The sequence below is a fragment of the Hippoglossus stenolepis genome, chromosome 9, assembly GCF_022539355.2.
Source record: "Hippoglossus stenolepis isolate QCI-W04-F060 chromosome 9, HSTE1.2, whole genome shotgun sequence".
Taxonomy (NCBI): domain Eukaryota; kingdom Metazoa; phylum Chordata; class Actinopteri; order Pleuronectiformes; family Pleuronectidae; genus Hippoglossus; species Hippoglossus stenolepis.
This window is the reverse complement of record NC_061491.1, coordinates 27,526,852-27,554,475: the sequence shown is the minus strand read 5'-3', so window position 1 is coordinate 27,554,475 and position 27,624 is coordinate 27,526,852. Positions and strand designations below refer to the sequence as shown.

Here is a 27,624-nt window from a genome sequence, read left to right as displayed (position 1 = left end):
GTCCGTCCAGTTGACCTTCAGGCCCCAGAGAAGAATCTGCCTTTTCCTCGATCATGCGTTAAACTGATAGTGAACCCGGGAATCCGAAGGGAGACAAAGCCTTTTCCCGCTCTTCCTTTTAAGTTGTGCACGCGTTAGCACCGATCGTCCCCGTTTGCGGCCTTGAGTCCCGACACCAGACAAACTCCGCGGCTCTTTAATAATAGACAGCACCTGGTCCTTTCACGTCAGGAGGGAACATTCCCTGAATCCGTTTGGGTTTCGGAGGGACCTGCATCAGCCGCCTGGAGAATGTGATGATGGGAACAAAAGCTACAGAGGGATAGCCGGGAATCGCACCGGCACCTGACTTCTTCCAGCTGACATCTCTGGCACTCAGACCGGGATTAACACCCAATTGGTTTCTCCCTTCCTGGGCTCAGGTCTGTCCCAACAGCTCGGCGCTTCAAAGAGCAGATGAAACGGGGCCCGGCTGACGCTCGCTCCTCAGGGGAATCGGCTTAGTGGAAAATGACAGGAAACACAAAGGGGAGCTGTTTTGATGTGCTGCCGAGTGTTCGAGTCCGGCCAGCTGTACGGTGTGACGGCCCGTCTTCTGCCCTCCTGGGTCTGAACGGAACAATACCACCGTGACTCATTGAATACAGTAGGATTCCCCTCAGAGCAGCAGGTTGAGACAGGTGTGTCCACGATGGGACCAATGGGCCTGCTGGAGGCTGAAGGACGAGCTGGACAGAACCGATCTGTCCCTTGTGTCTCATGTCCCTCAGCTTCATGTGAGACAGAATCTGTTCTCTGCTCCACAATAAACAGGTTACGTTGTTTTTAGATTTGTGAAGGACATTATTTAGTCGAGGACACTTTGTACGATGAGGATTTCACGTCTCTCTCTCTCTCATTGTGTTTCTCCATAATATTAAAAGGTTCCTGTGATTTAGCAGAATACAAATCAAATTGAATTTTAATTAAATGAATTATATGTAGCACAGAACTCAGAACAGGTTCGAAGAATGAGGAGCGGTGAAGGTTGATAAAGTTATAAAGTCTCAGGAGAATATTTCACGTAGTTCAGTTAATGTTTGATTCGACAGAAAAAGGAATATCTAACAGACATTAAAACGTCATGAAAACATTGAGACGGTTTTAAACAAACAACCAGAACCTGACATGTTGCTCGTCATCACGTTTTATATAAAGATGATTAATTAACTTTATGACTTTTCAGTGCTGACTTCCTGTGTCTGAACGATTCTGCAGCTGTGAAGAAAGTGTTTTTATTCTCATGTATGAACCTGAGGTTTAATTTCTGCTTGTAAAGGAATTTTAATATATAACATTACTGTTATTTATAAATAAAACTTCATTATCTTTTACATAAGTACAAAGTGCCGAAGCCTCAGTGTAAAAATAACCCTTCTGTTCTGCATTAACATTGTTAAGGTTGTAATTAATATCTAGAGAAATGGACCCGATGATTATTATCGTTGGATCATATATTTTAATCTGTGAGCAGTATTTTATTATTGCAGTTGAGGGGAAACTATTTTTTTTTATGAATTAACTGTTTGATTTGTAAAAAACATCAGAAAACAGAAATGTTGGTAAAAATGATTCCTATTATTATTATTTTCCATTAGTAAAAGCACTAATGTCTCAGTGTAAAAATAATTATCTACTTCAGAATTCTACTTGTTCATATGTATAATACACTTATGAATAAAGTCATAAACATAAATGTAGCAGAGGAACAACTTTTTAAAGATGGATCAGATGATTAAACTTGATAAAAGCAGCTTTTATCTCAAAACCTGTCGCACGTGCACGAACTCCGACAGCTCGTAAAAACTGGTTCCTGGCAGTAAATAAACAGACGAGTGTTTGTTCTTGTGCTGAAAATCGGTGAGATTTTATTTGCCCTGGGCTTCGATATACAACCACAAAGACACTGTGCAAAGAAAGCAAAGAGTAAGTCACACTTACGGAGAGTCGGCAAGCACACGCACCAAAGTGAGACTATCTGCATGTACAGGGTTTACTGCCAAGGAGGAGATCATGCTACGAACCGATAAAATGAAAACACAACCACAACTCAAAAAGGTAGAAATCAATACACTGTGTGAAATATATACCAGGAAATGCAAAGTCACTCAAATCAGATATTTTTTATACTTTAACACTGTTTTCTTTTGTTTTTTTTAATCATCTGCAACGACCACCTGACACTTTACAACCCGCTGCTGCGACAGGATCTGATGTAACATGAATTTAATATTTCTTACAGAAAACTCTGAGTCTGCAGCCGATGATCAGACGTCGCTCTGTGGCCAAATTCTCGATAATAAAAAAAACAAAAACACAAACACACTTTTCTGTTCAAGAAAATCGACAAAGTTCAGAACCTCTGCTCCGATTCACAACAGCTTGAAAACGTCAGAAGGAAAAACACGTGAAATGCGAGGACTCGTCTGACGAGGATCGATAACGTGAGGTCACAGGTTTCTAAATGAGACATTTGAAAAAGCATTTGGCGTTTATGGCCTCGATTAATCTGAGAATCGTCCACAACTTGAATCCGTTAGTTGAGGAACAATTTATCGTGTTTTCTTGTTTGAGCAAATATAGTGAAATATTCCCATAATTTCTCGGGTTCCAGCTTCAGATATTAGAAGATTTCCTCTCGATCGTTCGTCGGGACAAAGTGAACGTCTTCGGGTTTTGTTTCTCACACTTTTCATTCAGAATTTCATTACAATTAATTCACCGACAATAAACTGAATTAATCCAGGAAAGAATCTGCAGATTAACTGGGAACTCATGTTGTTAGTTTCAGCAGATTAAAATCATTTCATGAAAGATTAACAGTCACCGGCAGCTAACGTTAACTCCATGAAGCGGTAACTCGTTTTAAAAAGGGTCTTAAATATTCACTTGAAGTTAAAAATACACATCTTCTGTAAAAAGTCTGGATTTGATCCGAGTCTTATTCTCGTGTTGAGAAACTTTCTCTTGTAATGAAGGAACGGTTAAAAAACAAAAAATCATCATCTGACAGTTTTTCTGTTCTGGTTTTTTCAAACACAATGTTTAAACTTCTAAAGCTACGATAATTTAATCTTATCAATAAGCTGTACCGTCGTGAATGGAGCTTATGAAACATAAAACTTCCTACTAACGATCAGATGATTGACTTTGTACCGAGGATACTTTGTCTTTAATGATGTTTTAAAATATCTGACCTAAAGTTTTATGGGAAAGACAAACAGGACGTCTTCTAACGTGAGAAGCTGGAATCTTCGCTTCGCTAAAAACAGTCTCTGATTATTTCTCTGTCGATTCTCAGCTTCAGTTTCGACTGCAGCTGAAAAACACGACTAAACTTTACGGGTTGAAGCTGAACAGGCTTCTCCAGCTCAGTAACGGTTGCTAAGTTACAGCGTCGATCAAACAATCTTCCGTCTGACGATCGTTTTTTTTTCTACGTTTCCAAATTTGGCACGAGGTGAAACAGAAACAGATAAAAACTTGATTGTAACTCGATCACCAGAGTCTCCACGTCGACGTCCTCCGCTTCACAAACTTACACGTTTATCTTTTTTATTACACGTTTTTTTTAAAACTTGGATTTTAAGACTGAATCTTCTAAAAGTGCAAGCAAGCGAGTACAAATGAAGCAAAAGCGCGTGAAGCATAACCAACTTTTCTTTTTTTTGTTGTTTTTCCGTACAGAATTGAAATCTTAGTCAAAGCGCCGAGTTAAAAAATATACTAAAAAACTGTCTTAAAAACAGGAATATAAGCGGATTGGTATTGCTTTAGCTTATTGATAGTAATACATTTCCAAGCTGGTGGGACAAGGGACAGAGTCACAAAATACAAATAGACAAATGGAGTCAAATAAAAAAAGAGAAGTTGCACCAGAGCGACAGCGATGGAAGATATTGTCCTTTTGTTTTCTAAGTGCTATAAACAACATCCTCACGTCCTCGTCTCACTCGTCGTCGCTCTTACTCTTGTCTGACTGATCCTGTGGACAGAAGAGAAACAGAGTGAGGAGGAGGAGGAGATGCAGCGTGATGAAGGTCAGTTCAGCACATCGACAGTAGGTCACACAGGTCGAGAGCCGAACACATCAACACCAGGGAAGGAGACGGATCTCAGGTGACCTTTCCTCAAACCCCCTCGTCCCAGTCAGAGTCTTTAACAACGGGGAAGAACAGAGGAAAGATGAAGACCTTTAAAAAACAAACATCCAGAGGCATCAGTAGAAGAAGAGACGAAGAGAAGAAGAGACAGAAAGAGAAGAAGAGACGAAGAGAAGAAGAGAAGAGGAGAAGAGGCGAAGAGGAGAAGAAGAGAAGAAGAGACGAAGAAGAGGAGGAGAGACAGAAGAAGAGAAAGAGAGAGAAGAGAAGAAGAGAAGAAGAGAAGAAGAGACGAAGAAGAGAAGAGACAGAAAGAGAAGAAGAGACGAGAAGAGAAGAGAGACAGAAAGAGAAGAAGAGACGAAGAGGAGAAGAGACGAAGAGAAGAAGAGACGAAGAGACGAAGAAGAGACAGAAAGAGAAGAAGAGACGAGAAGAGAAGAGACAGAAGGAGAAGAGAAGAAGAGACGAAGAGAAGAGACGAAGAGACAAAGAGAAAAAGAGACGAAGAGACGAAGAAGAGAAGAAGAGAAGAAGAGACAGAAAGAGAAGAAGAGACGAAGAGAAGAGACGAAGAGACAAAGAGAAGAAGAGACGAAGAGACGAAGAAGAGAAGAAGAGACAGAAAGAGAAGAAGAGAAGAAGAGACGAGGAGAAGAAGAGAAGAAGAGACGAGTTTCCTCTGAACACAAAGGCAGATTATTTTCCCAGCGTGACAGTAAATCCCAGGTTTTATATTCTTCAGTCGTGTGAATTCACTGAGCTGTTTACTAAACCTCGACCACTTCAGCCGACAGGTCACCATCTCTCCTGCTGAATGAAAACACCGAAGCATCGGAGAAGCTGAAAACTGAATTAGATCCAATGAAGCTGGAAAATGTTTTTATTCGATATTAACGTCGGTGTTTTTTGACCCTTTGACCTCCAGGCTCCACGTTTCTGACTGTGACGTCATCACGTAGAGAAACGAGTCAGTGGTTTGTATTTGACTGGATCTTGAAAAGGTTTTATTCAAACAGGCCGTTCACTAATGGTGAGTTAAGGGAAACCTCGCAGCAGCACGCGGTCGTACCACATTTCACACTGGACGTGACACGATGAGGCAGAAGACACAGGTCCTAACTTTCCAGTATAAAATGTTGTCTTATGTTAGATCGATTGAAACAAGCTCATGGAATCTCACATCCTGTTCCCGGCTGCAGGAGGAATTATATCACGATCCTGTTTAAACCGATCGAAAACTGAAAAACATTTCCAGAAGGTTAAATAGATCACAATGTATTTGTCTCGCTCCTAAACCGGATTCCCAGTGGAGACCAAAGACCAGTTGACTGGAATACGTTAAAAACAAACCTGTGTTAAAGGTCGGGTTGGTCATTTGCTCCTGAAACACTTGATCTGATTTGTTAAAATCCTCCTCACGTCCCGATAGCATCATGGAGATGATTGGCTGCCGTACGCGTCCGTCACTAACTGACCAGCCCGTGTTCTCACTGCTCGTGACTTCAGAGACGAGTGTTGGACATTAGCGAGCGAGTCACAGAACAGTCGTCTCTCAGTCGTCTCTCACTTGTCAGTTAATGAAAGTTCAGCAACAGTTTCATCTGTCCTCATGTTTCAACAACATCTTTCTGCCTCATCATTGAAAGTATTTTAAAGAATAACGTCTTTCCCTCCCAGCGCCGTGTGGCCTGTCAGCAGCAGATGCTTCAAACATCCAGTTCAATGGTCACAAGGAGAAACGCACTGATTCCTCTGCACTGTGTGGACAACACGTCTGAGACCTGCAGACAGACGGTAGCTGCGGTAGCTGCGTTAGCTGCGTTAGCTCGCTGACGGGGACAGAATGAAGCTAAAGTCTGATCCAAACACTGTTCACAAGGCTTCACATCTCCCAGCCAGAGATTATATCTGTCTCACAAACTCTAATCCAGACTCAGTTCTCAGTCTGTTCCTCTAGAGTCAGAAAAAACCATCCAGAGTCTGGACACGACCTCCTGTGAACTGCAGCTCGTCCACGTAGACGAACTGTTTAGGTCCAGGTTAACGAGACTGTCATGACGTATAAACTCTGCTGTGGAAAGATCAGTGTTGTTGTTTACAGCTCGTCCACACCGGCGTCGGCCCTCATCACCAAAAGATCTGGAATCTCCTCGTCTCCAAGTGGACGTCTTCGTCTTCTACGTGTAGATGTTTGTGTTCTTCCAGTTTCTAACGTGCGTCATCAACACGTCCACTCTCTGGTCTAAAAGCAGCTTTATTCAGACACAACCATTCACTCCTCCACACTTCCAGAGTTCAGAGCTTATTAACTTGCAGCTGCAGCACCTGGAGGAAGCGGTCCTGCCTGAGGCGATCGTGCTGCTGCTCTGAAATGTGTAATTGGAAAACACCGGAACATCCTCGGTGGAAGCCCAGAGCTCCGCTGGTCAGTTTGAGTCCTTCCTAATTTCCCCTGGAAGTTTCTGCTGCCGTCACACGCTGGTGATTTTTAATACAACATGAAATCTGATTTTTTTTCCCCAGGAGCTCATCTCCACTGTGAACTTCTTCACTCACGACGACACCCGACTCTCAACGAGGTAAATACACAACGACTGCACCGGACGGTCTCAAGACAACAACCACAACAAGGTGAACCTTCACACTGCTGCTGGTATCACCGAGCGAGAGAAAGAGTGAAGCAGGATATAAATGAAACGTGTGATAAACCGGTTTGTGTTGCAGTGGTGAAATCAGAAGGTTAAATCAAAATCTACGCTACAAAGGAGCCCTCTGAGCTACAATTACCCACAATGCCGCTCTCTGCACGGAGACATTAAAAGTCTCTTTGCAGCAGCAGCGTAATTGAAGGCTGAGAAGTTTCAATGCTTGTGTAACAGTTCCTCTTAAAAATAATGACCCGTTTACCTTCTTAACTACAACATTAATTCAACTTATTATAAAATAATGATTTCCGAGTAGGAAGTAAAAAGAACTTGTGACTAAGACGAATGTTCAGACTTCAGTTTACGATATAGAAAAAGACAAAATACCGAATGTCAGGTTGGAGCCCACGTGAATAATTCACAAGAAAAGAAGAAAGTAACTTAAAGACGAGTTTAAGTGGCCGGAGGGATAAACTTACACTGTAAGAAAATACAAAAACAATCACTGCTTCATCATAAACTAGTAATAACAATGAACTGTTTTCTGAAATGTGTTGTTGAGACTAATTGAACAACATGTAACTGTCAATCAGAACAACAACTGGCAGAGACACCGGACCCTGAGCATCACAGTAAATGTTCCTCGGCCTGAAGCGCTGCCGTTTTCTTTCTCTGAGAAACAATTTAACAGCAATTTAAACGGCTGCGCCTGACACCTGAGGTGTGAGGCAGAGGATCAGAGCGCTGGCAGGGAGCAGCTGAGTGGAGAACAGTGTAGTTTCAGATGAAGGACTCCCGTTTGAAAGTGGCCATCTTGTTTCTCTCTGAGTAAAGATCAGGTTTGGTTTTAGCTGAAGATGCTGATGAGCAGAGTGAAGCGCTGCGGAGTGGAATGACCTACATTGTCGTCCTGGTCGTCGTCGCTGTCGTCGTCACTGACCACCGGCTTGGCCTTCCCTCTGCTCTGCCTCTTCTTGCCTTTGTCGTAGCTCCGCGCCTCCTTGCTCAGCTTGATCTTAACCCGCACCGACTTGGCTGAAGGGAGCACGGGGGGGGAAAGCAAAGGTTCGAACAAACAAGGTCTTACATCACAACTTGATGAGTCACAAAATCATAAATTACACTCATTTAAGTTTCCACCCCCGTCTGGGCTCAGAGGACATGGTGACTGCCTCCGGCGAGAAGGTGATGATGCTTGTGTCTGTCAGTAGGATTCACTTCATTGAAACTTAGAGGAAGATACATGAAGAACTCATTCAGGGAGAAGAGTCTTTAACATCGCGCTCTTTGATATTTCTGTGTATTTATCAAGGAATAACTTATGGATCTCGATGAAAAAACATATTTCGGGGTCTGATAATAGAGGTTCTGATCTGGTTCTAGTTTAATCTGAAATCACTTATGATTTATGTTTGAATATGTGACCATTAAAACTATAAACTGCATTTAAAAATCATATTATTGTATTTAAACGTTCCGGCTGAGCAGATGGAAAGCAACACTTTGTACATCTTGCATTCACAGGGTTTGCAGTGTAGAATATAAATGAGATCACGTGTGTGTGTGTGTGTGTGTGTGTGTGTGTGTGTGTTTTTTTTACATGCATTTACATGAAACAGTGCTTCTTACCCTCGGCCTCGGACTCATCCTCGTCATCGTCGTCCTCTTCGCTGTCATCGTCGCTCTCCTCGTCCTTGGCAATCTTCTGCCTCGCGCTCTTGAAAACAGACTGAAGGACAATGGAGTCTTCGTATATCTGCAGGCAAAGAGAAAAAAAAGAGACTCGGTGATGTTAACATTTCCTCAAACAGCATGAATTACACTGGGGATATGGGAGCGAGCGAGCCGCGGCGCAGAGAGGGAGAGACGAGGTCAAAGATCATGTGGAGAGTGAGATGGAGGGCGGACGCCGGATGGAAGACGAGTTCAACTGAAACAAACTGAACTGAAATAACCTTTGTCTTAACCTCTTCTCAAAAGCTGGGACCTGCTTCACCAGTCAAGCCCCGAGTGTCTGAAAGTCGTGACATCTGCATTTGGAGCATCCGCCGCGTACGACTGACGCATCACGTTCACGCCACTCAGAAAACCAAGGTTATGTAAATAAACCAAATGATAAGAGACACTTGAATATTACCAGACAAGCAGCCCACGTACACACGAGTACGTGGATGACGCAGGTCTGACAAGGAGCCGGCGCTCATGACAGCACGAGTCAGGATCACAGACGTCCGACCCCTCGAACGGGGACGAGGACGTTTCTTACTAACCCAGAAACTTCAGCAGTGAATTAGGTCAATGAGTCTTTGTTTGGTGAAGAACTTCCCTGAGCGGCTTCATCCAGAATAAACACAACCGACTGCGATTCACAGACCGTGAAGATGTTTTAGTCTCTAAACGTTCAGTAGGAGGCTTTCATGACTCGTTCATTTACATTAGAGCCCGACTGAGATGGAAGTGAGTAAAATTATTATGATTCTGATATATCGTTATGATGTTATAAGTACAGCCAGACCGATATCAATACTAGGGAGTAAAACAAGATCCCTATTTTTAACGTCTTGGCAACAACATGCAAATCAGTTGTTTTCTTCATATCCTGCAGCAGCGACACGAACAAAACAGCGACGTGAACAGAAACAGAAACTCCTCGACTTGCTTTGGCAAAGGAGTAAAACAAGTACAAGAGGATGTCAACAAACCCAGAAATGTATTTGAGGTTTGAATATTTTAGATTTTAAACACAAACTTTATTATAAACAACTAGATAAAAAGAAAACAAATACAACCGGATAAATAGAAATGTAATTTATATATATAAACCCCAAAATTCGAACGGGAAATTAAAACACAGATGCCAATTTTCTCTTCGTTCCATATTCGGTAAAATAAAAGTTTTTGTATCTGCAAACAAACACCGACACTGACTCAAACCACTAAATCGCTCGGGCTCTAATATTCATGAGTTAACTTCTTTCAAAGTGCAGGAGAAACCAGATTTAAATCGATATTCCGTGTGACCTTCCTTTGTCTTTAAAAACAGCCTCATCGATTCTCTTCAGTGAACTTCCAGTTGTTCAAGGTTCTTCTGTGGATCAGACTCCCGTCTCCTCACGTAATCCCAGTCTGACTAACCAGGGCACGACATTTGCTGCTGCTCCACATAACTGAAGAGTGGAGCTGACAATGCAGTGAGCTCCTCTGCTGAGAATCAGCTCAAATAATCCAGAAGCATCAGGCCTCAAGGTCGTTCCCGGGGGGGGGGACATCAACATCATGCTACTCAGAGAACCAGGGTTACACGTAAAGTAACCTGAACTTCTCTGTGACCGCTCAGTCGTAGAAGTAGAGAGCGAGTGAGTTTCCTATTGATTGATTGAGCAGTTAATTGTTTCAGATAGACTTGAGAGTGACAACCTGCAGACTTGTGTCTCTCCTTCACACGTGGTTAAACAGCAGATTACATGAAGACAGATTCATCAGGTGAAGTCAATGAGAGGAAGTGAAGCTCTGCAGCTGGGATCCTGACCTGTGACCCCTCCAGGTTGAAGGTCTGTGCGTTGTGACAGAGCAGCATCACGTCCTTCTCCAGGTCTCCAATGATTCTGTATTTGTGACTTCTCACACGCTCCTGTGAACAGAAAGACAACAACAACAACAGCGCCCCCATCAGGCTCTGCAAGGCTTCATTTAAGGTGAAACTTAAGGCAACCAGTGGACTGTCAGATGCAAATCTTTGCTCCTGTTCATTATTTCTACGGATCATAACCATCATACCTTGATCTTTTTGAAGTCCACAGGTTTTCTGATCAGCTCGTAATATTCTGGCAGCTCCTTCCTGGACGGCAGCTGGACAAAGACCTCGCTCAGTTGTCTTCCTGCCCTGGAAACCAACACAGAGGAATTCAACATTAATCATCAATCACATTACATTTGTACAGGTCATATTCACAAATCACGGTTTGTCTCACAGAGCTTAACGAGGTGACTAAGTGCAACAGATGCCTCCTGCAGCTGAACACGACAACAAGGTTACAATATGACTTGGATTTGATTATTAATTAGATTCATACTCTGTCAACTGGCAGAAACTTCCACCTAGAAAGTGTTTTGTCGTGGCCAGTTTTTACAAACGACAACCGATTCTCCAGTTCAGGCAAAAGCTACAGTGCAATATCTGTTTCTGCAATTCAGTGTAAGAATGTGTGTTTTTACAGATTTTTTTTTTTTGACTGCAAGTTTCCCTGTGGGAGTAGAAAATGATTATCTTATTTTATCCAGGTAATTAATAGTTAGGCCCATGAATGGTTGCATCCAGTGAATGGTTCTAATGAATGGTTTGGCCCATGAATGGTGACGCTTATGAATGGTTGCTCTCAATGAATGTTCCCAAATGATGGTTAGGCCATTGTCGTGCATTGCCTGCAAGGTAAACCAGTGGGAGCAACTTGAATTCAATGTCCTGTTGAGGAAAATGTTGTAGCTGTGTGCTATGTACAGTCTGCCTGAGGTCCTTTGTGATTGGACGACTGAAAGGCACCGGATACGTTCAGACTCTACACAGTTGCTTTCATCAGCGAGGATTCACGGATCCTTGTGGAAGGTTCACCTTTGAGAGTAAGGCTGGAGATTTTCAACAAATCCCATGAAAAGACCAAAACAAACAGTGAATGCATCCAGCTGATGTATTGTGTGGATCCAGAGCCTGGTTTAGATTATTGATGCGTCCCACGGAGCTCTGTTGTTGTCCAGTAAATACAAAGAGCACATCCATGAGACGCTGGACGACATAGTCCTAGTTACAAGCACTGTACTGTATTTGGATACAGCTCCACTGACTCACAGTGATCACTTCCAAGAACTACACAACTACACAACTACACTGCAGCTATGAGGAGCGATCAACAACATGCTGTAATGCTTCGGGCCAGGTCAGCGGTGGTAAACAAGAAGCTACTGAGTGCAAGGGAAGAGGAAGAGGAAGAGACCAGGGAAGACCTGGCAGCTCGAATGAGAACCAGAAAGAACAAAGGTCAAGTGAGTGGGATGTTGAATACACAACATCAGGTCAGGCTGCTCCTATACAACATGTATGAGTTGTTGTGGCTCTATCTTTTCATTTTTCAGAAACATGTACACTGATATAGTCTTTATACTTTATTTAAAGTAAAGTTCCTCAAATCAAAGAAGCAGAGATAAGTTCATACCTCGCCCTCCTTACAGGGACATGACAGAAGAAGATCCATCAGCTGTTAATCAGTAACGACTGAACTTAAGACTTCTCGCTGGTTTATTGACGCGTCCTCTTATGTTGTTGGAGTATTTTGTTCAAACGCTGTCAGGCCAAGTGAAGATAAATTAAGGATCACTCGCTGCTTCTTCGACTGACAGTTAAAGAAGTTCACCCGCCAATTAATCAGCAACCTAGAGGTGAAATGAGCTGCTTTCACACAGGCACCGAACCTTTTCCTGAAGCTTTCAGGAGAGGGTGTGTGTGAGAATGTGGTCTGTTGCGTACGTCCATGTGAGAACAGAGCAAGACGATATCCAGAGAATTCATCTTGAGTGAGTGCGGGTGTTGATGACGTATGCGATGGACATGAATACTAATATCTCAGGATGAAAAACAAGAGCCATACACGTAGACGACGCCGAAATTGCCAAATTGGAAAGATGACGCTTTGACAATAAGGGCTGATGCCGGTGTCAAAATGCTGTCAACACAAACAGCAGCTGAATTAATACGTCATGTTCTGCCTCCTGCTGCTCTACCCAGACCCCCACCTCGCCTGGATGCTTCAGATTCGATCCTGTTGTTGTGAACTCATGTGACTCACACAATCTCCCGCTGCGTTCTTCATATGTGAAAAGCAAACTCTCGGAAACTCTCCGGACAATTTCCAGAATTCATGTCTGAAAACAGCTGTGAGCAGAACAACACCTCCGACCGTGGACCGGGCTTGGAAAAGCTACGCAAGAACATTTAATGAGAAGTTTACTTCACACTCAGCAATTTGTGTGACTTTAAATCTGCGGTGATTTACTTACGACCAATCGAGGTAAAGCTCCGGGGGATCAGAGAATTTAGGTCGTGCTGCTTGTCGGTAAATCTCTCGACGGCTCTGAGCCCGAATACACCTCTGACTAATGAAGCTCTCGGGTTATCAGGGGCAGGAGCAGCGCTCTGATCCCAGAGGACAAGCTGAACACGGAGGAGCTGCACTTATCTACTGGCCACGTTTAACCCAGAACAGTTATCTCCTGCACTTTGCCTGAATATTAAATACTCACCATGAACCACCCAGCCCCCATTTCCTGAATCGATTTATGTTTTTTTTGTTTCCTTGAAATGTTTCTATTCCTTTTTTGCATTTTATTGTTTTAATGCTGTTGCTGTTTTTCTGCAGCAAACTGTTTTTTTCTTTTTAATGTTTTAAAGAGATTATGTAAAGTCCTTTGAAAGTGCCCCTTTGAAGAGCTCAGCTTAAAAACAAAAGAGCTTTTCAAATCTTATATATATATCATTTTGAGACATTTTGCCTTTATTTAGGAGTTTATGTATTTAGGAGTTTATGTATTTAGGAGTTTATGTATTTAGGAGTTGACAGTCTAGAGACAGAGAGACAAGGAGAAGAGAGAAGGGTGTGACATGCAACACAGGTTCGCTAGCTGCCAATCAAACCTTGGATATTGCTGTTAACCACTAATCATCATTGAACGAGATCGTGGTGCACGACAGCCTCCAAACAGAAACGCACAAACCTTCTCAAACAGCGAGATGTAATATACAAGTGTCACTAAAAAGCTATCTTCATATAACGAACTAGCAACTAGGGAAGTGTTGTTCAGTCGATTGGTCCATAAATGTTTAATCAGCCTTAGACGGATCTAAATAAGACATTTTCTAATTTAAATTCTAAACACATTTAATTTAAAACCCATAATGAATCCCTCAACTGAGTTCCTGCTGATTATCACTTATCATTTACAGGAGACGATGTTTACAGGGGATGAGCAAAGAAAATCCTGTCAGTAATATGAAGAGAAAAACAGGGGAAAAGGCAAAAGTGCTGCAGATTGTACATTTTAAATAAAAAACGTGTTTGTGTTCCCACTGTAAATACCCTTTGAAACCCTGAGATCTCACAAGCTCTTGCATAGGTAAAATAATAAATTCCCAGAGTGTAAAATAAGCCGTGTGCAGACAGGCTGCGGATCTCAGATCCCCTGGTTATCGTTCAATCTGCCACTGCCGTGCCGCTGACTTCTGAACGTGCCGTGGGCTCAGATCCACTGTGTAAACTGTGCAGAAACAACAAAGGAGCTGGATGGTATGTTCAAAATGGAGCTTTATACTTTGATGTGTAAATCGTGATGCAACTGGGGGACCCTGAACGGACCCAGCGCTGACTTCTGTGAAAGACACTGGGATTATGGGAAAATGTGAGCCAGAATTTACAGGGTTTGTTCCAATGGGTTGACATAAAACAACTGTATATGTGTGTGTGTGTGTGCGTGTGCGCGCGCGTGTGTGTGTGTGTGTGTGTGTGTGTGTGTGTGTGTGTGTGTGTGTGTGTGTGTGTGTGTGTGTGTGTGTGTGTGTGTGTGTGTGCGTGTGCGTGCGTGCGTGTGCGCCATACTGAGCTGGAAATCCCAGTGAACTCTGCGGCCGTGTTTATAAACTGTTAATCTGGTTCAGGACATGAACCCTCAACGGTTGCGTGGCTCCATTTAAGAAATAAGAGATAGTAAAGTTCCAGGAAGCTCCAAATTAAACCAAAGAGATGTTGTTTGTTTTATGAGGAAACAGATTTGAAAGCTCAGGAATCCAGAGTCCTGGAATCCTCCTCCCACTGGCGAAGTGGGAGGAGTGACAGAGCGATGATTGAGATGCTCTGGGAAGAATAAACCATCAACTGGGAGAGGAAAGAATTTGACTTCTGGAATAGCAGGTAGCGGTTTCCTGGAAAAGCTTCGGCGGAGAACCCGGGCCAATGCATACTTGAGTAATGGGAACACAAATGCACATGTTGGTCCATGCACGGGAGACAGACGCACTCGCAAAGGAAGAAAACACACACGCCCATACACACATTGAGGGCTTCTTGGACTGAGAGAGTATGAGGATGTTTATCTCACTGTACTAAGACATGACTTCATGTCTGTTTTTGTGTTCTGCTGACCAGGGAGAAATCTGTACTTTCCATTGGATGGTCGTGGCAGGGCTGGTTGCTGCAGACTTACACACAGAGGAACTCTACACACGCACGCACACACACACACACACACACACAACAGGAAGCCAGAAGTCTCTGCTCGGCTCCATTCACACATTCATGAACTACCTTCACTTGTCCCTGTCAGTGTTAATGTGTTCAGTTCTATTCTGCCACCACAGCAATGGCGACAGCACATAAATCAACATCTAGAGTTAAATTCAAATCTCTCGTCGGTTGTGACACGGACTGAAAAACAAAGTTAATGTACCTCCTCTGTCCACTTTCTGGCTCGCGATCATCAAACTGTGACGCTCATCAAACGGAGGAGAAAGACACCATCTAATGTAACTCAGACACAGACACTACAGTGAAAGTGGGATTTTAAATGGGTGTGAGATGAGCAGGCAGACGGCTCCTGTGTCAGGAGGCTGCTCACGAAGGTAAATATGAAGATTTATCTGTGAAAGTAAAATTAATTTCATGGAGCGGTGACTTGTGACACGCTGTTGATCACCGACAGTGAAGAGAAGACGTCTCTCCGTCAACACTGGTCTAAATTGTGTCCAAATGTTTCTGTTTTTTAGAATAAATCTGATTTTAGTTTTAAAAGTTTGTTTGCTACGTTTTCAAAATACAACTCGTCTCTTGGCGAAAGCGATAAGAAGCTGAACTGGTTTACATGCAGAGTGTTGGACACCAAACAAACAGGGATCACAGCTGCTTCACCAGGCAGAGGACGACTCTCTGGAGCAGACTGATGTCTCCGTCCTGCTCCACTGACGGATTGAGGAAGTTTCTGTCCTCAGGACATTGGACTCTTCAATGTCTCTCAGTGGGGGTGCGGTGACGGTGACTGAACGCTCACCTGTTTTATGCTTACATACATTTTAATGCGTAAAGTATATTATTATATCTTTTCTTTTTTGTATCCTTGCTTCTTTTTATGCTTGTTTTAATATTTCTGATTTCGATTTCTCTTATCACTTGTTTCCTATTTGTATTCCTGTGTATGAGGGAAAGAGGGAAGGAAGGAAGGAGAGGAAGGAAGGAGAGGAAGGAAGGAGAGGAGGAGGATATAACTACTGGAGACGTGCGGATCCTCTCGAATCCGCACGTCTCCTTGACTCATTCGCCCATCACCCCCCCGAAGGCATTATTTTCTCCAATTCAGAGACTCGCATTGCATGACCATTCCACTCCAGCTCTACTGGTGATAATAACATACTTCACTTAAGAAGTCTGCTTTTAATTAAATCCACAGGTATTTAAAGTAAAGTTTTTTTTTTTTAGAAACGTTGAAATTGAACCCCTCTGGCGACATCTGGGCAAGAAAACATCGTGCGGCCACGAAATAACGCCTGGGAACGAGATAAATAACTCGCGGCCACAAGATATTAATCAGTTTTCTACTAACAGGACGTGTGGAACTGAAGTGAAGAAGCCTCTCGGATGAGAGATGAAACTTTTCACTGAATCACATGAAGTGGCCTCTCTGGGCTTCAGTTGGGACACACGCTGTCTGCACCGACTCCGAGGACACACTGTGGTGGAAAGCTTTGCAATTACTCGTCAATAAAAACACATGGACCTATTTTCGGGAACGTGACATTTGGTATTTCGGCGACAGGATGCGTCTGGAGCATCTGGAAACAGGGACAGATTGAGATGTACTGGGTGTGTTAGCGGCGAGGATCGACTCGACAAACCAGACATTGTCTAACCCTCCCCTTGTCCTTCCCTTTAAGGAGAGCGTGCAGCGAGAGAGAGGAGGGGGATCAGAAACACTTTGACCTCCATCACAGCCCAACACACACTTCTTTAATCTGCATATTTTTCCAGTGACCCAAATCAGCCTCTGCCCGTGTGTCTGTGTCTAATCAAAGTTCTGCTGGAAAGACACAGACACTGTTTGCTATTGATTGGCAAAAGAAGAAACGCTATTCGCACACATTTAAGTCCTGAAAATCAATGTCCTCACCCGTCTCTGTAGTTGATGACCGTGTCGATGATGGTGTTCATTTGCTTGGTGAGTTTCGAGGGGTTGGGGGAGAGCTTCTCCGCCGGGGGACGTCCACGTTTCTTCTTGGCTTTGCTGCTTCCCTCGTCTCTGCTCGACGACTCCTTCTCCGGTCGCCTCTTACGTTTGCGCTTTTTCAGCCGGATCTCCTCCTCCATCTCCTCCAGGTTTCCGTCCTCGACGGCCTGGAATTTGAAAGGAGCCGACAAGAGACGTGGTTAAATGTTTGCACGTGATTTGAAATTGTCATTGTCACACTTTTCTTAAAACATTTCTGTCATCAGATTCACAATTCAAGAGGCAACACAGGAATAAATGACCTGACAGCAACAAGTATTGTCACCGGTTAAAGTATTTTTAATTTCAGTGGTGAACTCATTAAACTCTTCATGATGCCGCTGACCCTGAACAGTTTGTCTACAGTATTTTCTTTTTGAGTTTATTTCAGGTCACTTTCACACCTTGCTTGGTTCAAACCTTCAGACTCTTCAGTTCAGTCTGAACCTAAACATCAGGTGTGAAGGGTTCCTCAGAACAACACACCAACATTTAGTCCGACCAGACGAGGAGGTCTGGATCAAACCGACTCGTTCGCAGAGTGAAAACACTTTATAGGATAGTTTGGACTTTTGGACCAATCACAGGAAGTAGAGAAAGCATTAAACAATAGAAGAAGAAGAAGAAGAAGAAGAAGACGAAGAAGAAGAAGAAGACGAAGAAGAAGCTGCAGTCTTCATCTCCGACGATATAATCTTTGAAACATGAGGACGTTTATTTGGTGCATTTGAACTAGTGTGGAATACTGCAGTACAGTAGTACTGTGGAGTACTGCGCCTGATGCTAGTAATACCATCATGAGGTTACCATGGAAACCAGATGAACAGCTTCATTAACTTTCTCCATTCAACCAGAAAGACTACTACCCCCGACAATACGCCCACGTCAGACGCCGTCTACAAACCAATCAGAGTCGAGTATAGTTCGCCCACGCAGGTGATGACGACAGGACGCACGTATGTCAGACTGAATTTTGTTTAGTCCCTAAATTACAATGTGAAACCAAATGTAATGAATTTAATTACATTTATGGGACCTTGCATAATCCTATAGCTCTTCTCCAAATACTCTTTTAGAGTTTTAGAATTTTTTTATCTGTATTTTAAGCCTCGCCGATTATTTTTTTTCCCACTAGATCAGAATCAGATGTGACAGATTCTTTTTCCGGGCTTTTCTCCAATTAGCAGAGCTCCATAATCTCCCTGTCACATCAAACTGCCTAATGATGAAATGAAGTACGGTCGCACTGTTTTAAAAATACTCCTGGGTACGATGCGATCCAGCAAACTGAGCCACTTCAAGCTGTTTTGATAATTTCTTGAACGAACAAAACGAAAACAGGCTGGATCGGTGTCACACAGAGATTTTTTTTTTTTTACTCGCTCAGAAATGGACAGCCTATAAATTGCTTGTTTTTCTTCTTTTTAATCAGAGCCTCTCGGAACCACAGCTTCCAACATACTGTCACCTCCGGCTCAAAGTTTCTTTGTTCTATTCTTGATTTTTCCAGATACACCTGAGCCACAGTCATTAAATGGATCTGCCAGCCCGACCCGTCTCTCCGAGGGGAATGACTCACTGTGTGTGTGGTGTGGGTGAATGGGCGCCATTAGCATCACAGAGGGAAATAGAATCAAAGAAAAACACCAGCGTCCAATTACGGTTGGGACGTGTTTTGCCAACAATGGATCATAATTTGCTCGGTGCATAAAAAAGGAGGCGGTTGTTTTACACCGTAAAAAGTCTCATTGTTCACAAACTTTTATCTTCGACAAGTTTAAAAGAAATCAGGAGCAGAATCTCATCTCTTACCCGACACGTTTAGAAATAAGTTTAACTGAAACTCTTCGGCTGCCTCTAATTTCACTATATAAACATTTACCACCTCATTAGAGCCGATAGTTGTGATGATTTAAATTCATTATGACTAGAACCTGATCGATAAGTCATTTAAAAATGACAGCAAAGGAATCATTGCCTTTGTTTTGATAATAGAATGGTTGATATGAAACTTTTTAATCCCTAATTTCGATGTCAGCCCCCAAAGTTCCATCAGACTTTAATAATCAACATCACTATATGTATTCTTATTGTCACCAAATACAATTAGAACAAACCCCCCCAAAATGCGATCCCATTAGCTCATTGTTGATTGTGACACGTTTTGTTCCTCGGTGCCACAGAACTCCATTTTCATCACATCAGGGAGACACACTGTGGCGCTGTGACATTTTTCTTCATTATCAAAGTATTTGTTTGCTTTGAATCGGTGTCACGCACACAGAGCTGCTGCTGTCAACGCTCAATTAATGCAACAGATGTGATTTATTCCCCCCGGTGAAAAGAAACAACAACACATCTACTGTTTCCTCCGGTAACTGTGACATTTTTGTAAAAACTAAAGCATTAAAGAAACTTTGGAACGTGGTTGGGGAGCTAAGGAGCCCTGCGAGATGGATTTGTTGGCGAGACAACAAAGCTACGAAGCTACAAAGCATTCCAACAGGTGTGGAACACAAAGACGTTTTTTACCGTAGCGATATACAAGACTTCAGACGGCAGCTTCATGATTCGAGTATAGTTTAGCGACTTTGTTCCTTGTTTAAAAGCAGTTACAATTATATTTTTTACAATCTATATGTGTTCGGACTTTACCCGTAGCCACTGCTTTTCAGTCAGCGCGTCACTGTAGTCCACATCTCGACGGCAGCGCGACCCTCGGCCGAACAGCTTGTCCTCATCGTCGTCGCACGTGAGCCGCTCCACCTCAGCGTCGTCTTTGATGATCCAGGACGGCAGCTCGTCCTCCTCCATCAGACGGGGCTTACGCTTCGGGTTGCGTGCGTCCTCCCGGCGTCGGTCCATGTCAAAGCGCTGGAGGAGAAAAGCAGGAGAATCACATGATGACTCTGCTTGGTTTGTTTATATTTATAATCACACAAATGTAACTGAAACTGTACTTGAACGGAGAGATTATGGAGAAGCAGCATCAGATCTCACCACTGCATCAATAGATGGATGAATAATAAGCAACCAGGCCATGTTGTGCTATAATTATATTCCCCACAGTCCCTATGTGACATTCTCTCATTAACTTGTAATATAAAGTGACAGGTACTAACATCACTAAGTTTCAAGCCATTACACAGTGTCACCTTGTTTTATAACTGAACAGATTACTACTGTCGGGCAATCACTGCATTCCTGCTGGCAGAGCAGTGGGGAAGTGGGGAGGTGGTGAGGTGGGGAGGACGGCGTTTGGAATGGAGAAGATGTTGCTACGGGCGGCACGGTGGTTAAGTGGTTAGCACTGTCGCCTCACAGCAAGAGGGTTCTGACTCGAAACGTTTTAATGCTGCTGAGATATTTGTGTTCTTCGACTTTCGTGTCCGTCACCGGTTAGAAACATCATCAACACGCAGTGAATCTTCCCGCTGTATTCTCACATTTTGCCGATATTTATACTGGAAAGAGAAGTTCTCGAAAAATGTCTGCAGCAACTTAATCAGACATTTACATTCTCACATTCAGCCCCTTGGGATAAATTCCATCGTCAACTGGGATTTGGCAAATCCCATTTACCACAGCTTCAGTTACAGGGTGTGCATGAAGCATCTTAATACTTAAAAATAAACTCAACAATAAATGAATTAACACTTAGAGCTTGTTCAGAAAGTACCGTCTTGATCGTTGAAGCACAATCACCGATGTGGGCTTGGATCTGTTAAATTCAGGTTCTTATAAATAGTCATGGAGGAAGCAGTGGAGCTTCAGGCTGTGTGATGCCAAGTTAATAAATACAGACAACACACATTTGTTTTTTACATACATAAGCTGCCAAGTGTGTTCTGAAGATGACAAGGTGACTGTGAGTCATGTGTCCATGGTAATTTAGTATGTAATTGGACAGTTTAGTCTGAAAGAGCCTGCACAAATAATAATGTTTGATGATCTCCATATGATTGACAACAGAAATTATTTTGGGGCTAAATATAGAAGAGAAGCATGTGTCCATTTAACAGATTTTAATTTAAATGTCAAGTGACTTTTTTTTTTTACCATAAAGAGCTCAAATTCATCCTCAAGGCGGGCGATCATCTGGTTCAGGGTTTCATCATCAGGCACCTCGTCTTCCTCCTGCAGTTACAAAGGGAGAAGAACAGGAAAACACGTCAACAACAGAATAAGATCTTGATTCTGTGTCAATTTGAACTGTGGCAGCAAAAAGAGGAGGTTATCGTGCTCAGTCCCAAAACACAGATGTGATCACACCCAATGTAAATCGCTGAAATTGCATTACAACCCCATTTAATATTGTAAACGACGGGCGGTTTGCTCGCTGATCATATCTACAGAGCTGTCTCTGGGCCTGAGGTGATTCAATCAAAACCAGCATGCATAACTTAACAAGATGGGGACAAATCTCTCGTGTTCATTATATAATCCTGGCTACTCAAACACATTAACACCTCTTGGGCTTGAGATGCTCAGACAGAGAATAAACATCCAAAAGACACAACTTACAGGCATGACTTTTACCTCGTTCTGCTCCTCGTGCTCTAGGATGGCCTGGAGGAAGACGCGGCGCTCGTGGCTCGAGGACTTCTGGTCAAACATGCCGGCCTGGATCACCTTCTGATCCACGTTCAGTTTGTACTTGGCCGCTGCCAGGATCTGTTCCTCCACGCTGTTGACGGTGCAGAGGCGAAGCACGCGCACTTCGTTCTGCTGACCGATGCGGTGGGCGCGGTCCTGAGCCTGGAGGTCCTGGGTTTAACAGAGGAGAGAGAAATGTGAGACGGTTTCTGATAAGTTCAAAAAGCTACTCAAGGTCCAACTTTAACACCGGTTGATTGATTTAAATGATGGATTCTGGATTGACGATAATATATCTGTTTGCTGTTGAAAGCAGATCTTCTGTCAACTTGTGCTTTGCCTTGTTGAGCTCTGACTCTCCAAAACACAACAAAGAGCAATAAACAAAACTATGCTGCTGTGCGTCGGTCCAGCTAACTTTTTAAGCTGCATTTGCGCTGCAGGAACTTTCCGCAGGAACCAGGAACCTTTGCAGGGACCAGGCCCTGAATTAAGTTCTAGGGAAAACGTTTTACCCCCCAAACAATCCCTGCTAAGACGTTAAACTTTACGAAAGTACCGGATCCTTTGAGGTGGGGCTTGTAGCCCTGAAGATACCTGATTGGTATCTTCGTTTTATTTCAGGTGGACAATATCCACAAGAGCTCGTAATATCTGTTTCTTTACCATTCCAGTGTCTTAATGACTTGCAACCTGCATTTATTGTATTTATTGTAATAAAAGACTTCAGAGTCTGAGGCAGATATTCACTAAGCCTGTCAAAGTTTTGCATCAGTGCAAGTTCTCAGTCTAGCAGCGTATTTACTGAGACGTCAACGAGCCCCAGCCACAGTTTATCTGATTTGCATCTTGCATCTCTGGAAAGCAAAGGAGCACAAAACAAAAGTGTTCTGATCTCAGAGTATCAGTCGCAGAGGAGATATTTTGGGAAATGCAAATGTGAACTCAACTCGCCAGAGAAAGACATTTTAAATAGCTTGATGTTGTCAGCTCAACAAAAAGATCACTGAGGCGGGGGACAAAAAGAAAACTGTGACTAGATTATTTCTGCAAAACTGATAGAATAAAGCAGCTCGCTCCACAAGGACATGTGTGAAGTCGACGCTGCTGCGGGACACACAAATGCTGAAGTTGGGGAAAAGGTGATAATCTAATAAAGTTTTGGGGTGAGAATAAATAAACAGTTGCGTTGCTGCTTGTCTTGTGTTGTGGTAACTTAATAATGCATCTTTTGCATAAGTCGGGGTATCAAGGTAAACACATGCTCGACCAATCGCAAGTCAGTCTCAGGTGTCAATCATGTCTCACCCCATTTTAAAATCATCATAATTAAAACCAAACACTTGATCATCAGTTTTTAAAAGAACTACCTAAAATGACACAACTCTATTTGACCTGACTTTGCAGTGTGGCCCATGTCCTATCCACTAACATGGAGGAGGCGGGGCTTGTGACCTATACTTCAGCCAGCCACCAGGGGGGTAGCAAGCCAAGTTGGCTTCACTTTGGGGAGTCGTCACGTTCCTCCTTCTATATTCACATGTGTCCACAGCAACGATTCCACAAACTTTGCCTGAACTTCCACAATGTGCTGCAGGGATCAGCCTGTGGTCGTGAATAACGAATAAATTTGCATCTGTGAACAAACATGCCATGAAATATACATCATATGGAACCTCGCACGCTGCGGTTTGACTGGCAGCACACGAGACACACATCCTGAGTAAACATCCCTTAATTTAGTATTTTGTTAGCTTCACCGGTGTCGGACTAATAAAAACTGCCAACCATATCCGAGAATCATGCATTCCCGCTGTGAGCAGTAGGGTCGTTACAGGGCAGAGTAATAAAGCGAGCGGGGGGACGGACCTGGTGGGGATTCCAGTCGCTGTCGAAGATGATGACCGTGTCTGCGGCCTGCAGGTTGAGGCCGAGGCCACCGGCTCTTGTGCTGAGCAGGAAGATGAAGTACTGGGATCCTTCCTCATTAAATTTCTTCAGCAGTAAAGCTCGATCGTCGGCCTTGGTGGTTCCTGAAACAACAAACGTAATTATTTTTGAACCGTGGAGTTTGTTGAGGTAACTTTGAAAAGTGCGCTCTTGCTTCTTCTCGTTATTCAGATATAGAAGCGTCTTATTTGAGGGAAAGTTAAAATGTCACATGTGCACTCGCCGCGCTGCGTCTCTGACCAATTAAAGGGTCTCAGAGGTGTCTCAAAGGACACGTGGTGGATTTAATGACGCTGGGTTCAACACGATGAAACCATTTACGTCCCAGTCTGTGTGTCTGATTAAATCACGACAGCTAATGAGGGCCACAGACCACAGCTGCATATCAGAGACACGTCTTCATTCTCTTAGAAAAGTGATGTGTGGATGTTATGAATGTAAATCCAGGTCCACTTATCCAAAAGATCGGTGAGAGTGTGTGTGAATGGTGTGTGAGGAATGTTTGAATGTGGCTCGGACTGTATTATATCTACTCATATTACATTTTATATGATATTCATATTTTTTAATTGGTATTACTTAATTAGGAGAGTGGGAACAGAAACCCAGCGACCTCCCCTCACAAGCTTATGACGAACAAACCAGATTTAAATGTGTCTTGTATTCAGGTTATTCACAGAACTAATGTGAGTTGTTAAACAGCAGGTCTGTTCTGCTGTGGGGACGTTTGCCTTATTAACTGGACAGAGTGACAGACAGTGTGGGACAAAGTGTGAAGGGGCTGCCCGGATGTTTGGTTCACTGCGCTGATAAAACTGAAGACATCACACGTTTTATAACATCGGAATTAATTGAATCTGTTGCTAAAGCAAATGTCAGAACAGAGCCGCTGTTATTTTTGGCTCATACAGTTTAATTAAAATAGACCCACATCGTACCTGGTACCAATCAGCTTTAGACAGCTCATATAATTGTTTACTACATATTATATTTCTAATTAAGTGGAAATCATCCTTAGATCTGAATCTTTAAACATTGTTCTAGGGGTGAGGTTACCATCGAGACGCAAATACTGGAAGTTGCGGTAGCTGAAGTAGTCCTCCATGATGGTCATGAGAGTGGTCATCTGGCAGAAGAGCAGGACTCGATGGTTGGTGGCATGGAGCTTCGGCAGGATGCGATCCAGGAGCTCGAACTTCCCGGAAGCTCGGTACAGATCCGGCCTGAGAGGAGACGAGGAAAACCAACAGGGGGTCATTGTCAGTGGGAGGGATGATCATTAACCCTGAGGGGCCCTCGGCTTCTGGACTTTTTTAAGATTCTTTTGATATGTCCTTTACATACACAACTTTTGGCATCTTTAAATTTCCGATATGACCAGACGATAAACGCTGTGTTGTCTTGAACCATGTGATTTGAATATGCCGGTCTGATCAGTGACTCCATGGAGTTTAAGTCTGGTGGTTGTAGATGATGTTGGTAAATAGAGTCATGATGATGTGTAGGGATGGAAACCGCCTCTTTAACATGTCTCTATAAAATCCTGTTTTTCATCATCCTGGAAAAATGGAGTCAACACGAAAAGCCCATGATTAAATCTGTGTGTTACTAACAAAAGAGCAAATTGAAACCTTTAACACTGTCCTCCACACATGTGACTAATCTACTTCAATAAAAACTTTTGATTTAAAGAAGAACTTTCATAAGTTTCATAATGTCCGTAGTTAATATGACAACAAACAGGCCTCAGCTCGTTTTAATCACTTCTTTCAGTTTGCTGCCACAGCTTTACCGTTCACTCTCTGTCCATAAGGGGCAGGATTTTTTAAACTTCAAACCTCCAACTATCACCATGTGTAGCTGAGATAATGTGGATTTCGGAGAATTAACAGTTTATATGAATCTTCAATAGTTTTATAATTGTGTCCACATGAATAAGCAAACTTGGTGCAGAACTTAAAGGGTCTGCTGTTTGAGATCAGCCCCGTGGATGAGAAACCAGAGGGGTAAACGTCAGCTGCCTCTCAGATATAATAAAACACAAATAAATAATTTATACTGCTGCCATGAATAATGTATTTGTTGCCAAGCACATTATCAATTAAGTGGCACACAGCAGCTGTTTAAAATGTGAACTTGTTAAATCACTTCACTGTTTCAATGAGCTTCAAACAGAGTCAAGGAGAAAGGAACAAACCTCGGAACACAACGCTGAGCTCGGTGCTAAATAAACATCCACTGGGTGTGAATCCGTTTGTTTCTGGAAATGTGTGTTTTGCTCAGAAAAGAAAGTCAAATAAACGGATACGGGATAAATAAGCTCCTAAGCCTTAAGTCCCCTTATTAATAATTCATAAAAGAATATAAACATGGTGGTGTTTAAACAGATAAAGAAAGACAATATGCATGTTTGTGAGTGTGTGTCTGTGTGTGTGTGTGTAGCATTGGGTGATAAAAACACGTTGTCAGACTTACCCGCTGATTATGCCGTTTGGATAACCCATGTGCTCTGCAAAAGATTCCTGTAACAGAGAACATTTACTGGTTTAAATAACGAACAATTAGCAAACTGAGTCCTACATTTAAATTTGTTTTTTTACTGGAGACCGAGCTCTGACCTTTATTAACAATTAAAAAAAGGGGAATTTGAAGTTTTGTTCAGGCTTTCTACACATTTTTCACAATCAGGTTTTGTTTTGAAGGTCTGAACCTGCAGACACAGACGTCTGTACCCAGGGAAAGGCTGACGTCAAGGTTTAAACAGCCGATCTATAAAATACACGGTTGTTTCATAACTTCAGTCAAATCTAAGAACAACAAAGAAAGTGGCAGGATGAGCAAAAAAACCTAAAATGAGCAAAGACAATACAGAAGAAATGATTGTCTGGAAATGATAAAGACTTTTATAGGAGAAAAGAAAACGTTAAAGATAAGGTCATCATTAATAAAGAAAATTAAATTAGTTATAGTTAATAGATATAGTTAAGACTTGTTCATGACAGCCACTGCCATCGCTCCAGGTCAAACAGCTCTCACCTCAATGTGCTGGAACATGTAAGGATGATTACAGATCTTCTTCAGCTGCATGATGGTGTTCATCAGGGTCTTCGCTCCTCCTTTACCCTGGAGAACGTTATTTCACAGTTAGAAGACATTTGATTCCAGATCAAAACAAATTGTCACGATGTGTCATTAAACCTGCAATAACAGACTCTTATTTAGGGAATTCATTGAAGTGCAACGTCTCAATCGTCTCCTGGGGGAAGTCCTTTGCTCTTCACCTGATAAATGCTGCACTTTGTTCACAGCTGCCGTGTCTGTTTGGTGTTTGGTGCAGAGCAGGTCTGGGTACAGTCGTTTTTTGTTAGAGCTGATAATCACTAAGCTGAACCTCAGTGTGCAGCTTGTTAAACTCGAGGGGAGCTGCAGATCTATTCTACAGACAATCCTCTGTAGGTTCTTTACTACAAGCGACACTTTATACACTGACTCACTGCTCTCAACTTGTCATGATAAATCTATCAACGATTTGGGGCAGCTGATTCAGAAACTTCTCAAAACCTTTGCAAAGTCTTCTGCTTTCCTAAGTGGCACTCTTCTGCACGGAGAACTGACGTGAGGCTGACAGCTGGGACGCATCTTCGGGAGTTAAATAAAATGAACGATATACACGTCTCGTTCACAGCACTTTCTTCTAAAAGCACCGGTAAACTGTGACTTCAGTTACACAACACAATCTGGGTACCTTGTGATGTCAAGCTGCAGGAAACTGTAAATATCACTGAGCGCTCAGCCTTGCGGCTCAGTCTGTCGGCGTGAGACACCGATGAATCAAAGCGGTGACATTCAGTAAAGACACAGGAGCCTCGGCATGTTTACCTTCTTGTCTTTCTCTGAGCCGTCTGTGAGGAGGATGCCTTTCTGCATGTGGCGATACAGAACCTTCTGAATGGCCGACATGTCACACTTGATGACGTACTCCACCTGCACGGACG

General features: G+C 42.9%; 1 protein-coding gene across 2 annotated transcripts in view; it reads right to left on the bottom strand.

Annotated features, from left to right (window-relative positions):
• Positions 1 to 1,877: 1,877 nt before the first annotated feature.
• smarca2 (SWI/SNF related, matrix associated, actin dependent regulator of chromatin, subfamily a, member 2) overlaps positions 1,878 to 27,624 on the bottom strand; it is a 45,342-nt gene continuing 19,595 nt past the window's right edge. The window contains exons 21-34 of one of the 2 annotated variants that reach the window (XM_035165585.2): positions 27,509 to 27,613; positions 26,666 to 26,752; positions 26,105 to 26,151; positions 24,686 to 24,852; positions 23,549 to 23,712; positions 21,608 to 21,850; positions 21,143 to 21,220; positions 19,739 to 19,957; positions 16,988 to 17,211; positions 10,568 to 10,673; positions 10,320 to 10,421; positions 8,420 to 8,546; positions 7,692 to 7,825; positions 1,878 to 4,024 (exon numbers count right to left, since the gene is read on the bottom strand). In XM_035165585.2, the coding sequence (XP_035021476.1) occupies positions 3,989 to 4,024; positions 7,692 to 7,825; positions 8,420 to 8,546; positions 10,320 to 10,421; positions 10,568 to 10,673; positions 16,988 to 17,211; positions 19,739 to 19,957; positions 21,143 to 21,220; positions 21,608 to 21,850; positions 23,549 to 23,712; positions 24,686 to 24,852; positions 26,105 to 26,151; positions 26,666 to 26,752; positions 27,509 to 27,613 (1,839 nt within the window). In that variant the 3' untranslated portion in view covers positions 1,878 to 3,988. The remainder of the gene's footprint in view (positions 4,025 to 7,691; positions 7,826 to 8,419; positions 8,547 to 10,319; positions 10,422 to 10,567; positions 10,674 to 16,987; positions 17,212 to 19,738; positions 19,958 to 21,142; positions 21,221 to 21,607; positions 21,851 to 23,548; positions 23,713 to 24,685; positions 24,853 to 26,104; positions 26,152 to 26,665; positions 26,753 to 27,508; positions 27,614 to 27,624) is intronic. The other variant, XM_035165586.2, reaches the window with a different exon arrangement.